The sequence below is a fragment of the Herpailurus yagouaroundi genome, unplaced genomic scaffold, assembly GCF_014898765.1.
Source record: "Herpailurus yagouaroundi ecotype Mexico unplaced genomic scaffold, PumYag 29, whole genome shotgun sequence".
NCBI classification, from domain to species: Eukaryota; Metazoa; Chordata; class Mammalia; order Carnivora; family Felidae; genus Herpailurus; species Herpailurus yagouaroundi.
In genome coordinates, this window is record NW_024412377.1 from 122,778,398 (window position 1) to 122,792,238 (window position 13,841).

The following is a 13,841-nucleotide window of genomic DNA, read 5'->3' on the forward strand; positions in this document are numbered from 1 at the left end:
CTAGTATCAGGTATTAGTGACCTTAAAACTCTTGATGCCTCTTAGCTAAGGGAATGTGCTAAGGAACACTTGGCTGAAATCTTTTAGTTTGTGGAAAGCAACTTAGATCCTTTTACCTTATTCTTTTTTCCCCCCAATCCATCTGGTGTTTGGGACATTTCCTGGAATTTCACTGATCTATCTTCTCTTTCTTCTCCCTCCTTTTTCCTGTTTCCTAGACTCTGAAGCGGCTCATGGCAGATGAGGTAAGGAAATTTTGTTCAGCATGTGCATGTTCTAGCTCATTTCCTCCACTGTGATACTTACCAGTTGTCATAACTTTGACTTTCTATAACTTGAAATGGTGATACTGGCTCTATTCTCAGAACCTACCAAAGCTTTTCCCTAACTCTTTGCTTTGTGTTTGGTCCATTGCATGCATTTCCCTGGGGCATTCATTGGTTTCCAAGGGTAGGCACATTCTTTAAATTCATAACTGACTTGCAGTCTGGATGCAACCCCTATCACTTGAAGTCCCCCAGTGCTTGCAGATACTTAACTTTTACTTTCAAACAGGTGGAGCGAACAAACTGCAGCTTATTGGTGGCTCTTTGATTTGAGCATCTGTACTTGAGTTTTGGGGAATGGTTCATGAGTCTTTGGTTGGCAGAGAGGTGGCTTATATATCCCTAAAGTACACTATATTCTTTTCTGTCAGTTCAGTGCTGCTGGAGGGCTTAGAAATGGTCAGAGAGCTCAAGAACAAAGTTTTCTCATTTTAGAGAGGGTTCAAATCTTCATACTTCAGATCTCTTATCTTTGGATGAAAGTGAGAGTACAGAGTCAGTATACTAAATTAGATGTCAGAGTTCTTGTTTTCATGTCAGAAGATATTTTTTAAAGTTTATTTTAAGAGACAGGGAGAGAGAGAGAATGAGCAGGGGAAGGCCTAGGGAGGGAGGGAGGGAGGGAGGGAGGGAGAGAGAGAGAGAGAGAGAGAGAATTCCAGGCAGGCTCTGCACTTCCAGCGCAGAGCACAACATGGGGCTTGAGATCATGACCTGAGCCGAAGCCAAGAGTTGGACACTTAACTGACTGAGCCACCCAGGTACCCCCATGTCAGAAGACCCTCGAAGTGCCCACAAACCAGAGGAACCTTGCACATATAAGAAGCTAGAGTTTGGCTACTTGATGTGTCGATTGTTGTGTAAATGAAAATGTATAACTGTTAATACTTTTTTCTTTTTTCTCAGCTGGAGAGATTTACCAGCATGAGAATTAAAAAGGAGAAGGAAAAGCCCAATTCTGCTCATAGAAATTCTTCTGCCGCATATGGGGATGATCCCACAGCACAGTCATTGCAAGATGTTTCAGACGAGCAAGTTCTAGTACTCTTTGAACAGATGCTGGTAAGTTTCCCACCCCAAAACATTGCTTTTTTTCTGAAAATGCATTTGTGGGCATGGTTGGTACTCTTCTGGGCATGATCTCCCTTAATGAGCCCCTTTTTTACCCGAAGTATTTGTTTATTTTGAGAGAGCATGGGAGTGGGAGAGGGAGGGGCAGAGAGGGAACTTGAGAAACAATCCCAAGTAGGCTCTGTGCTGACAGCACAGGCTTGATCCCACAACGGCAAGATCATGACCTGAGCTGAAATCAAGAGTCCGACACTTAACTGAGCTACCCAGGCATCCCCTACTCACTTAATTAGCCCTTAATTACAAAAGTTCCAGGCTTGACAGAGAACTTTTTTTTTAGTGTTTATTTTTGACAGAGAGCGACAGAGTGCAGATGGGGGGGAGGGACAGAATCTGAAGCAGGCTCCAGGCTGTGAGGTGTCAGCACAGAGCCCGACATGGGGCTCAAACTCATGAACTGCAAGATCATGACCTGAGCCAAAGTTAGACACTTAACCAACTGAGCCACCCAGGCACCCCTTAGTTTTTTTTCAAATGTTTGTTTATTTTTGAGAGAGAGGGAGAGAGAGACCAAGCATGATTAGGGGAGGGGCAGAGAGAGAGGGAGCCACAGAATCCAAAGCAGGCTCCATGCTCTGAGGTGTCAGCACAGAGCCCAGCGTGGGGCTTGGACTCACAGACTGCAAGATCATGACCTGAACTGAGGTCAGACACTTAAGCAACTGAGCCACCCAGGCGCCCCAACAGAGAGGTTCTTATTAGCAGTCCTATTAACAAAGGGACTAAATTTATAAGCACCCATCCATAAGATTGGAATTGATGAGTTAGGCTTGGAAATATCTGATCAGTGACCACCTCCTTAATGTCCTGCCCAATATTGTGTTAGCCACAAAGACATAAGGTGAGTGCACCAACTCATGGGGTAGTGTGGAGGCTACCTTTGGGTTAGCCAGGGTAGGTAAAGTTTCACAAAGAATCTTATAGAAGAGACTGAGTAATGGAAAGGCATAATTTGCTGAACGGCTTCTATTTAGTGGTGAATCTGGAAAGAGAAATCTGATGCTACAATTACTAGAAGACCTTTAAAGATTATGGTTGAAGCCATTTGAGTAATGAAGTACACAAGGATATGACTTAATTTCCTGTCCTCAGTGAGGAACACTGAAGAGGACACTCAGTGAATGTCCACTAGCGCTCAGTCTTGAAAAGTTTTGAGTACTTGTTTCTAAGGTTTCATAAGACCTCTATATTGCCTGGATATAGGATTTCAGATTCAAATAGAGACTAGCGGCAGACCTCATTTAATTGACAGCATGGGCTTACAATTCTTAACACAGGGCCTGGTATATAGTAAACACTCAGCCAGCACTATTATTCTTTTTTCAGTAAAAGCTTTTAGTTTGTCTCTTAATCCAAGTGCTGTATGAGCCTAACACAATCTCTTGGGTTTGGACTGCCAATTTACATGTCTTTGGGGGCCAGGGAGTTGGCAGGAATAAGTTAGACCAGATAGCAGATGATGAAAAGGAGTGAGGACTGTAGTCAGATGCAGAAGGACTTTAGGCCTGTTAGGAAGGCCAGCCGTGATTCAGTGGCAGTAGGCTCTGTAGCACTCCAGTTGGAAATGCCAGTAGTGCCAGATACTTGTATTTTCTAAGGAAGCCAGAAATCTTGAATTTTTGGAGACAATAGTTCTTTCATAGCATCAACTATCATAACCAGCTTTCAAATTTCACCAGTATTCAAATTTCACCATTAGATCATTTTTTTGAAAACCATTTGTTCGCTCAAATCACAGTTCCAAGTTAGGTCCATTGTATGAATGTTCTTTTAAGTTTTATTTTATTACAGGTTTCGTCCCTCTCTTTTATCCTTGCTATTACTACAAAAATTTTGTGGAAGAAATCATTTGACTTCTAGAGTTACCCACAATCTGAAATTTGATGACTGCATCTTGTGATGCTAGAAATCTGTATTTTTATATGAAGTCTTCCAAATTTAAAATGTTGAGCTAGCCAAGCAAAATATACTGTGTTTTGGGGTCTGATTCAACCTGAAGACCACGTACGTTGCAATTTCTGTGTTCAGTTTATCTGTAAAAGGAGAAAAAAAGCACCAGGAATTGGGTCAGAAAAACATCACATTAGTATTACTATTTTGAGGCAGTGTTTCATTCTCTCTCTCTCTCTCTCTCTCTCTCTCTCTCTCTCTCTGTCTTACACACAGAGCTAAAGAGAAGAGAGAAATGGAGAGTAGAAAAGAAGAAATGGAAAGTATCCATTTTACCCCTACCCTTTCCCCATTTCAGATACTATTTCAGACTTGTTGGGTTAAACTGTGCTCATCAAGGTACTGGGCTCAGACACATGGCTATACAAAGGCTCAAGCAGTGCCTTTTCTTCAATAATACACCCAAGTTATATCTGTTGAGGGGCTTTATCAGACTTTTCTAGTTCTTTCTTCATGGGAAAGAAGTTTGTACAGGGACTGAATTAACCAGGGGTATTGGGTATTTATGCCTGAGAGTGGTGCACATCTTGTGGGTGTTTGGATGATGCCAGTCATCCAGAGGAAATTTTTAAGATCCATTCCAAGTACAAAACCAGTATGTGTGCTTTTCTTTCAATGATAAAAAATTTTTTTTCATCTATTTTAAAAACCCATTTTTGTTAGGAAAAGCATTAAGAGTATAAAAGTGTTTCTAGGAATCTATGCTAAAATGTTAACCATTAACATTTATCCCTGAGGAATTTTCATTATCTGGTGATAGCTTAAACCTCAAGGGATCAGGAAAACTTATTTATTCAGTAACTATTTAATTTAACTTCTCACTAAATATACTAAATATTAAACACTGAAAAATTATAAGGAACTTGATGCAGTTTTGTTTTTTCCTTTTTTCCCCCTTCCTCTACTAGCTGGATATGAACCTTAATGAGGAGAAACAGCAACCTTTGAGGGAGAAGGATATTATCATCAAGAGAGAGATGGTGTCCCAATACTTGCACACCTCTAAGGCTGTGAGTCCTAGGGCAGGTACCCATGACGTGGGAGACCCTGCCCTCATCTTGGACCTGTTTGTTTTACCAGTTCCTTAGAACATTGTGTGTCTACATCAGTCTTCTTTTATTCTGTCGTATAAGTCTATTCATGTTTTACTCTCATTTGAGTTACCATTCTTAACATACTTTTTGCCTGATTCAATCTTCACGAAGTCTATGGGGAATGGGATGGGAAATTATGAGTCCCACAGAGTTTGGTAGTATTTATGATGTGTGTCTGCCTTGATATTCATAATGTAATGTCTGATTCTAGTCCATTTGCTGATTGGGTCCAGTGTTGATTAATCTCTCCATATGCTTCATCTAGGGCATGAGCCAGAAGGAGAGTTCTAGGTCTGCTATGATGTACATTCAAGAATTGAGGTCAGGCTTGCGGGATATGCCTCTGCTCAGCTGCCTAGAGTCCCTTCGTGTCTCCCTCAACAACAACCCTGTCAGGTGAGGATTCTGAAGTGGTAACAAGAATAAGAGCCCAAAGTTAGGGTTTACTGGTGGAGTCAGGATGTCTGAGAATTCTGGATTGGGAGTAAAGAGTTGCCAGGTAGAATTTGGGCAGTTATCGATTATTGATATTGCATTGTCTCTGTCTATTCCTTACAGCTGGGTGCAAACATTTGGTGCTGAGGGTCTGACCTCTTTATTGGACATCCTTAAACGACTCCATGATGAGAAAGAGGAGACTGCTGGGTGAGGACTTCCAAGTTTTGACATCTTCCCAGTGGAGGGTAGTGGGGAACTTGTCTGTATGCTCTAAAGGAGAAAATGGCAATAAAATGAGAAGTTGTGGACCAGGAGAATATGCTGTTAGTTGAGAACAAGGTTTACCTAGGGCAAACTAGAGGCTGAGGGATGATTACAGATGCAGGAAACGGAAGAGGAACATGGTGGATAACACATAAGATTGTGGGTCTCGTAGCATAACTTACCTTATCTGGAAGTGGGGTTGGAGTTCATCCATAGCTGTCCTGGGACCTGGTCTGGCTGGGACCTGAAAGTCTTAGAATACACTTGATGAGTTTGGGACTGGCTTTATGATAGTCTTCAAGGTTGGGATAGTTTGGGGGATACCTTGGACTGTCTTAGGCTACCTTGAAGCCAGTCTGACCCACCGTGACTTTTCTATTTCCTGGGATCTTTCCAAGACAAAACACCAGGCCTATACCTCCTGAATGTACAAGCTTGAAACCTTTGAAGTAGTGAGGCAAGCAGTAATAGATGGGATGTTATCTTGATGGAGTTAAGCACTTAGAAGCCTAGAGGGAGTTAAAGAGGAGATTTTAATGTAGTATTAAGTTCTTGGATTGCAGGATTAACCAAAGGTCTTATGGTGGCAATACCTCTTCAGCTACCTGTTTTTGCCAGTGTTTCAGGGCAAAGTGGTATGTACTAGAATTTACTCGGCTACTAATAGGGGATGTTTTGAAGACCCTTGTTGGCAAGATTGAAAAGTCAAGTGGCAGAGGAGTATAGAATAAAGGGAATTCACTGATTATGTCTTCTACACACAGAGGCTACGATAGCCGTAACAAGCATGAGATCATTCGTTGCCTGAAAGCTTTTATGAACAACAAGGTGAGATTTTTCCTATTCTCATTCCAACCCCCATCATGATCCCTGTTCTTTCTTTTCTATTGGCAAACTCCAAAAAAGGACTTAGGAATAGGAGGTTCAAGGCTTGTAGCATTCCCTTTTAGTGTTACAACTTTTTGATTGTCACCTAAGTATGTTTCTATGGACCTTTTTTTCTCCAGTTCTGATGTCTGTTTCAGAAGGTAGGTTTGCTTTCCTTCCTCTTTTTATACTTTGTTTTGCTAATTGAATTTCCTGACCTGTGTTTGATTTTGGAAGGTTTATTTTATTCTCTGGTTATTTGTTTTCCAGACTGTTTCTACCATAGAATCTTTGTTTCTTTTTCTTTGTTTAGTATTTAATTTTTTTTTGGAGTTTGTTTATTTTGAGAGACAGAGCGGGGGAAGGGCAGAGAGAGAGGAAGAGAGAGAATCCTAAGCAGGCTCCACAGTGTTGGTGCCGAGCCTAATGCAGGGCTCGAGCTCACAAAATGTGAGACCATGCATGAGCTGAGCTGAAACCAAGAACTGGATGCTTAATTGACTGAGTCATCTGGGTACCCCTGTCTGTTTAGTATTTAAACTCAGGGATCTCACAGTTGTTTGCTTTTGAGTGCAGATATATCTTCCTCATCATTTAATTTTTAAAATATTTAAATTTTTTTAAATTTTTAATAAAATTTTTTATGTTTATTTTTGATAGAGACAAAGCATGAGCCAGGGGAGGGGTAGAGAGAGAGAGGGAGACCCAGAATCTGGAGGAAACTCCAGGCTCTGAGCTGTCAGCACAGAGTCCAACACAGGGCTCGAACCCATGAACCATGAGATCATGACCTGAGCCGAAGTTGGATGCTTAACCAACTGAGCCACCCAGGCGCCCCCTCATTGTTTAATTTTTTTATAATTAATTTACTCCATTGGATGGGAGGGGGCATTAAAAAAAATACAAGAATTAAAGACTTTTGTTCTTGAAGACCTAGAATTGTGTTTGATTTAGTATAAAATTATTTTGCTATGCTTATCTCTGTTTAGCTCGGGAAAGTTCTACCCCTGTGTTGGTTTGCTAGGGCTGCTCTACAGAGTATTATAAACTGGACTAAACTGTATTTAATAAGAAATTTATTGTCTCACAGTTCTTAGAGGCTTTAAATCCAAGATCAAGGTGTTGGCAGGATTGGGTCCTTCTGCGAGGGCTGTGAGGGAGAGTATGTTCATGCCTCTCGCCTGGCTTCTGGTGGCTTGCTGGCGATCTTTGGCATTCTGTGGCTTTCACATGCATCACTCCAATGTCTGCCTTCATGTTCACAAGATGTTCTTCCCATGTGCATGTGTGTGTCCCCACGTCTCATTGTTATAACACAGTAGTCACAGTGGATTAAGGGTCCACGTTATTCTAGTGTGACCTTGTTGTAACTTAACTAATTACATCTGCCAATGACCCTATTTCCAAGTAAGGTCACATTCTGAGGTACTGGGGATTATGACTTCACCATATGAATTTAGGTGGAACACCTTTCAATCCATAACAACCCTGACTTTGTCCTTGGTTACTTCCTGTCATCATTAAGCCTCCCTTCTCTGTTCTTGTCCTACTAGTTTGGAATCAAGACCATGCTGGAAACAGAAGAAGGAATCCTGCTGCTGGTCAGAGCCATGGATCCTGCTGTTCCCAACATGATGATTGATGCAGCTAAGCTGCTTTCTGCTCTTTGTATCCTACCACAGCCAGAGGACATGTATGTGACTGCGTTTTCTCCTACATTCTCTTTTTTTACCATCTTCCCTAATCTAGAGGAAAATTGAGTGGGTGTCCACTTTGTCTTAAATACTAGGTAAGACCATATCTCTTCGAAGATGTGAACACTGTGAATCTTTTTTTTATAAGTTTATTTATTTTGAAAGAGAGAGAGAGACAGCATTGAGTGGGGGAGGGAGAGAGAGAGAGAGAGAGAGAGAGAGAGAGAGAGAGAGAGAATCCCAAGCAGGTTCCACAGTGTCAGTGCAGAGCCTGATGTAAGTCTCGAACTCAAGAGCCATGAGATCATGACCTGACCCAAAGTCAAGAGTTGGATGCTTAACCAACTGAGCCACCCAGCCACCCCAACACCGTGAATCTTAATGTTTAAGAAAGATTGTAACTGCAGGGGCACCTGGGTGGCTCAGTCGGTTAAGCATCCAACTTGGGCTCAGGTCATGATCTGATGGCTCATCAATTCCAAGACCCGCATCAGGCTCTGTGCTTACAGCTCAGAGCCTGGAACCTGCTTCGGATTCTGTGTCTCGCTCTTTCTCTGTTCCTCACCCGCTCACACTCTGTCTCTCTCTCTCAAAAATAAAGATTAAAAAAAAAAAAGACTGTTAGGTGTGTGTCACTATCATCAGTGTACTTCTGGTTATCAGTGGGATAGCAAAGCATCTCCTAGGTCTCCATTAATGTCTGTAGGACATTAATAGGACAAAGCTTGCTTTTACTTTTTTGTTTTTTTAATTCAAAAGTAACACATTAGTTTTTAAACTCAAACAATATGGAAACATATAAAGTAAAATTTAACAGCCTTATCCCTCTAGTAAATCTATTCTGCAGGGGTAGCCAGTGTTAATGGCTTGGTACAATCTCATTGATTTTTTTTCTAGCATAGAGAAATATATTGTCTTTCCTTGATTATGAGATACCTTCTGTTGCTCCAAAAGATGCTATCTTAGAACGAAGGAAAGATGTAACTTTTCTGTGAAACAAATCACATGCCTAGGATAGATTTTTATTTTTGTGGAGCAGTTTGGTTTAATACAAACAAAATCATACCATTCATTTCTTTTTACCTTTTTTTTTTTTTTTTTAAATATAACAGTTGATCTTGAACATTTTTTCTCTGTGGGTATTTACAGATCTACCTTATTATCTTAAGTGGCTATTTAGAATTCTATAGGATGTATATCCCACAATTTATTTAACAGTTACCCCATTGCTAGACTTTTTAGGTGACTTTTTTTTTCTTAGCACATTCTGGCCCCTGCTCTAGGTGTTAAATTTTACTATTACAAATGATGCCATAATGAACATCCTTGTACATACATTCTTTCACATTTATGCATTTATGTTCGGTAAGTTTCTAGAAGTAAGCCAAATGTTAAATTCATTAAAAACCAGTACTATTAAATACCCCTCCAAAAGTGGTACCAGTTGATACTCCATAGAACAGGTGTCTTAATTTGTTATCCATAGATAGGAGTCTAGGAATGGGTTTTAGAGAATACATTTTTCTAAGGAGATGGTTCTTAGCTTTCAGCAGATTCTGGCTCCTGACCTAGGTGATGAGGAGAATAATATTGAAAACCTGGGCGTTGGTAATGTTCTTTTCCTAACTGATTTGTGCCACTGTATAATCTACCTATTGTGCTTGTGTGTGTCAGGGCACCTGGACATTTCTCTCCCTTTCCTTTTTCCTGGGCAGGAATGAAAGGGTTTTGGAGGCAATGACAGAAAGAGCTGAGATGGATGAGGTAGAACGCTTCCAGCCATTGTTGGATGGACTAAAAAGTGGGACCTCCATTGCGCTCAAGGCAAGTATATCCTCTGAACTGTGCCCAGTAATAGAATTCAAAATGGAAGGACTTAAGTTCATTTGATGTTGTTTTTTTTTTTTTTTTTTTAATTTTTTCAACGTTTTATTTATTTTTGGGACAGAGACAGAGTATGAACGGGGGAGGGGCAAAGAGAGAGAGGGAGACATAGAATCAGAAACAGGCGTCAGGCTCTGGGCTGATGGCTGATGGCTCAGAGCCTGACGCAGGGTTCAAACTCCCGGACCGCGAGATCGTGACCTGGTTGAAGTCGGACGCTTAACCGACTTCGCCACCCAGGCGCCCCTCATTTGATGTTTTAATAGAACACATGGAATGGTTCCCAGGTATAGGCATCCATCGGGGAACTGCAGGTTTGGTTCCAGAACACTACAATAAAACAAACAGGTCAATAAAGTGAGGTAAATGAATTGTTTGGTTTCCTAATGCATGCATATAAAAGCTATGGTTGCTCTGTACTGTAGTGTATTAAGTGTGCAATAGCATTATGTCTACAAGAACTGTATTGCTAAAAAATGCTCACTATTATATGAACTTTCAGAGAGTCATAATCCCTGATCACAGATCACCATAACAAATAAAATAATAATGAAAAACTTTGAAATAGTCTGAGAGTTACCAAAACATGACACAGAGACCAGAAGTGAGCAAATGCTATTGGAAAATTAGCACTGATATACCTGCTTAACACAGAATTGCCACAGACCTTCAGTTTGTAAAAAATGCACTATATATAGAGCAGTGCAATAAAGTGAAGTTCAGTGAAATGAGGTGAGTCTGTATATATTTATTTTATCATTCAGGATTTGCTCTCTAAGAAGGCAGAGAGAAAGCAGCTCTCCTTACTATGAGCTGGTGAAAGGGCATGCTCTCTCTTTAAATGCTGGGAAAGCCAAGGCCTAGTACAGAGTATACCATCAAATCCTTGGAATCATTTAGACTTCTGAGCGACCCAGACCTGGGCCCAAATCAGATCTAAATGGCGCCAGCAGAAAGTTGTTCTTGTGGTTGTGTACTGCATCTTCTGCGTGACATCTGGGGTCCTCAGCACTCATGTAAAGAGAACGGAATCTTGGGGCACCTGGGTGGCGCAGTCGGTTAAGCGTCCGACTTCAGCCAGGTCACGATCTTACGGTCCGTGAGTTCGAGCCCCGCGTCAGGCTCTGGGCTGATGGCTCGGAGCCTGGAGCCTGTTTCCGATTCTGTGTCTCCCTCTCTCTCTGCCCCTCCCCCGTTCATGCTCTGTCTCTGTCTGTCCCATAAATAAATAAAAACGTTGAAAAAAAAATTAAAAAAAAAAAAAAAAAGAACGGAATCTTGATCTCTAGCAGATTACAATGACATAAGTGCCGAATTTGCTTATTTTAGGTGGGATGTCTACAGCTGATCAATGCTCTCATCACACCAGCTGAAGAACTTGACTTCCGAGTTCACATCCGAAGTGAACTGATGCGCTTGGGGCTGCATCAGGTGTTGCAGGTGAGATGCAGCTCTTCATTAGAGAGGCCAGGCTGCCTGCTGCCTGCTTTGATAGCTCAGTCATCTCTGGGGTCACTTTCGCTCTCAATTTAAGAACCAGGTTGAAAGGCTTGGGTTTCTGGCTGGCATAGGATGCTTCTGGGTTCCCTGATTTGTACTTTGATCATTGACAGGATCTTCGAGAGATTGAAAATGATGATATGAGAGTGCAACTAAATGTGTTTGATGAGCAAGGGGAAGAGGATTCCTATGACCTGAAGGGACGGCTGGATGACATTCGAATGGAGATGGAATATCCTTTTATGGACTGGGTTCAAGACATATGAGACATTCATTATAGATCCCTGCATGAAATGGTGTGGGGTAATGACTCTGAACAGGGTATCAGCCTGTGTGTCTTCTCAGTAGGTGAGGCAGGTGTCTTTTGATTGCTGTGGGCTTTATTTACCTCAGCATGGACCAAAGAAATTAGGAAAGGTGATCTGAGGGTTGCTCAGCATGGAAGTAGCCATCAAAACGTGTATAGACTTCCTAGAACATAAGAGCTTGGTTTACGAAGGTGTAGAGCTGGTTTTTGATGCACATTCACAAGTCGGGGAGTAGGCTTGTCATTTGCTTTCTTGTGGGTGTCCCTGAGACTGACAGAGGGAGTAGTCTGGCTATGTATCACTATTTGACACACGTGACTTGTGGGTAGTGATCGTTTCATTTCTGTCTACTGCTTGATCTTCAAGCCAGTACTGGGAATCCTCTGTCTCTGTGTATAATACCACCCAACTCACTGGTCCCTTGGCCTTAGGAAGTTTACGGAGCTTAAAGTTTTGGGTAATGTTTACAGGGGAAATGGCTGTTAGAATAGAAGTGGTATCTTGCAACTTTTCCCAAGAGTTGGGCAATCGACCTGTCAGTTTCTAAATATATGCTTTCCTTAGCCTCTTCCCCTTTTCCACTGACTTCAGTGAAGTTTTCCAGATTCTCCTAAACACAGTAAAGGATTCAAAGGCAGAGCCACACTTCCTGTCCATCCTGCAGCACCTACTCTTGGTCCGAAATGACTATGAGGCTAGGTAAGATGGTATACTGTGAGAAGTATTAAATTTGAGCCGAAGTAGAGAGAGAAAAATCCTTAAATTCAAAGAATGTAAAAGGAAAAAGAAAAGACAAAGGTTACATTTAATTTTCAGTCATATATAAAGAGTTGTCAGTTGTCCTTTTAATCTGACTGAAGGGCGGCTGTATGGAAGAGATCACAGTGTATACCGTAAAGTGTCCTTCCCATTTTGGAAATGGGAGGTGGGTGGGATAAAGATGGTAGCAAAGGGAGGAACCCACTTAAGGTTCTTTCAGGTTGCCTAGAAGTAGAGAGTAAGCAGTAGTGCTGTCTATCACAGAAAGGATCAAGCCTGAATTTTGAGATGGGAAATTATTGGCATTAGGAAGCAGATGGCAACAAGTTTTGATTATCTGAAGTAGATGGAGTAGCTGCTGTAGAAGAGGGAGTTGCCTAGCCTGGCAACATACTTCTGTTAGTTTTACGAAAAGGTCTTCTCTGGAATAGTTATCCTCAGGTCCCTCATTTATCAAAGCAGTTAACTTTTCCTGATCCTGATTGTTTCTGAGAATTGTATTTTGGTTTTCCTTTCATAACCTTGTTCTGTTTCTTCCATAGACCGCAGTACTATAAGCTGATTGAAGAATGTATTTCTCAGATAGTTCTGCACAAGAATGGGGCTGATCCTGACTTCAAGTGCCGGCACCTCCAGATTGATATTGAGGGGTTGATTGGTAAGCATATTCTTCTATCTGCCTCCTTAAAACATTGTTTCTACCTTTCATTTTGTGTCTTTCTCCAGTGAAAGTTTCATGGAAGATAAATTCCTAGTCTCCAGGTATTTCCATTTGTGTCCTTAGGTGGTCATCAACATCTGTGTTAGGAATATACAGACCTTTAGTTTATTTCTGTGTGAAACTAAGAATGTACCACTACTCACACATCGCCCCACCTTTTGAAGGGAGTTCAGCTGTCATCTGACTCCTGGTCTCAGAAGTTCATAAGTACCACTTGTAGGCACTCTCCATGCTGCCCAGCGTGGCGGCCTTACCACATCACAGGCACCCAGAAATTCTGTGTTGAGCTCAATAGAAAGTTTCATTTCTTTGTTTAGTGCAGAACAGTAAGAAGTATAACAAAAGTGAGAAAATGGACAGAAGACTGCCATTATATTGAAGGATTTAAGTAGTGAGAGGGAAAGACAAGAGAATTGGGAACTTTACTGATTCTTCTGTTTCTTTTCAGATCAAATGATTGATAAAACAAAGGTGGAGAAATCTGAAGCCAAAGCTACAGAGTTGGAAAAAAAGGCATGTATGAGAGATAAAAAAAATTGGGGTCTTTTTTTCCCTTTTTAAGGATTATGTTTTTTTCGGACATGTGAAACTGTTACCTGTGATACTTAGCAAACATTCAGCACACAGTAGCGGTTCCTAGGAGAAACCTTTCTGGTATAGGTTAGTCACTGGAGAAACTAACATGGATGTGATCCAGAGGAATTGGTGGTACACAGTTCTTGATCCCCTGGGTAGGACAGGAAAAGACAGATGGCTCTCATGAATAACAGTGACAGTTGTTGCAGTTTTGCTGGCATCTCAGGCCTCTTATTCCTAGAACAACAGGAATATGTGTGTGAATTCTTTTTTTCCTCTTTAGTTGTTACGGACTCCTATTGCGGTTGATGGGGGTTTGCTCCTAGAGG

The 13,841-nt window shown here is 41.4% G+C and overlaps 1 protein-coding gene across 5 annotated transcripts in view; it reads left to right on the forward strand.

Annotated features, from left to right (window-relative positions):
- Positions 1-13,841, forward strand: part of DIAPH1 (diaphanous related formin 1) — a 105,625-nt gene that overhangs the window by 27,866 nt on the left and 63,918 nt on the right. For 3 of the 5 annotated variants that reach the window (XM_040454496.1, XM_040454524.1, XM_040454491.1), the window contains exons 2-14: positions 219-245; positions 1,233-1,388; positions 4,316-4,417; positions 4,767-4,897; positions 5,060-5,146; positions 5,968-6,031; positions 7,624-7,763; positions 9,480-9,588; positions 10,978-11,088; positions 11,262-11,380; positions 12,039-12,155; positions 12,758-12,873; positions 13,385-13,449. In XM_040454496.1, the coding sequence (XP_040310430.1) occupies positions 219-245; positions 1,233-1,388; positions 4,316-4,417; positions 4,767-4,897; positions 5,060-5,146; positions 5,968-6,031; positions 7,624-7,763; positions 9,480-9,588; positions 10,978-11,088; positions 11,262-11,380; positions 12,039-12,155; positions 12,758-12,873; positions 13,385-13,449 (1,344 nt within the window). The remainder of the gene's footprint in view (positions 1-218; positions 246-1,232; positions 1,389-4,315; positions 4,418-4,766; positions 4,898-5,059; positions 5,147-5,967; positions 6,032-7,623; positions 7,764-9,479; positions 9,589-10,977; positions 11,089-11,261; positions 11,381-12,038; positions 12,156-12,757; positions 12,874-13,384; positions 13,450-13,841) is intronic. The other 2 variants (XM_040454505.1, XM_040454516.1) reach the window with 1 other exon arrangement.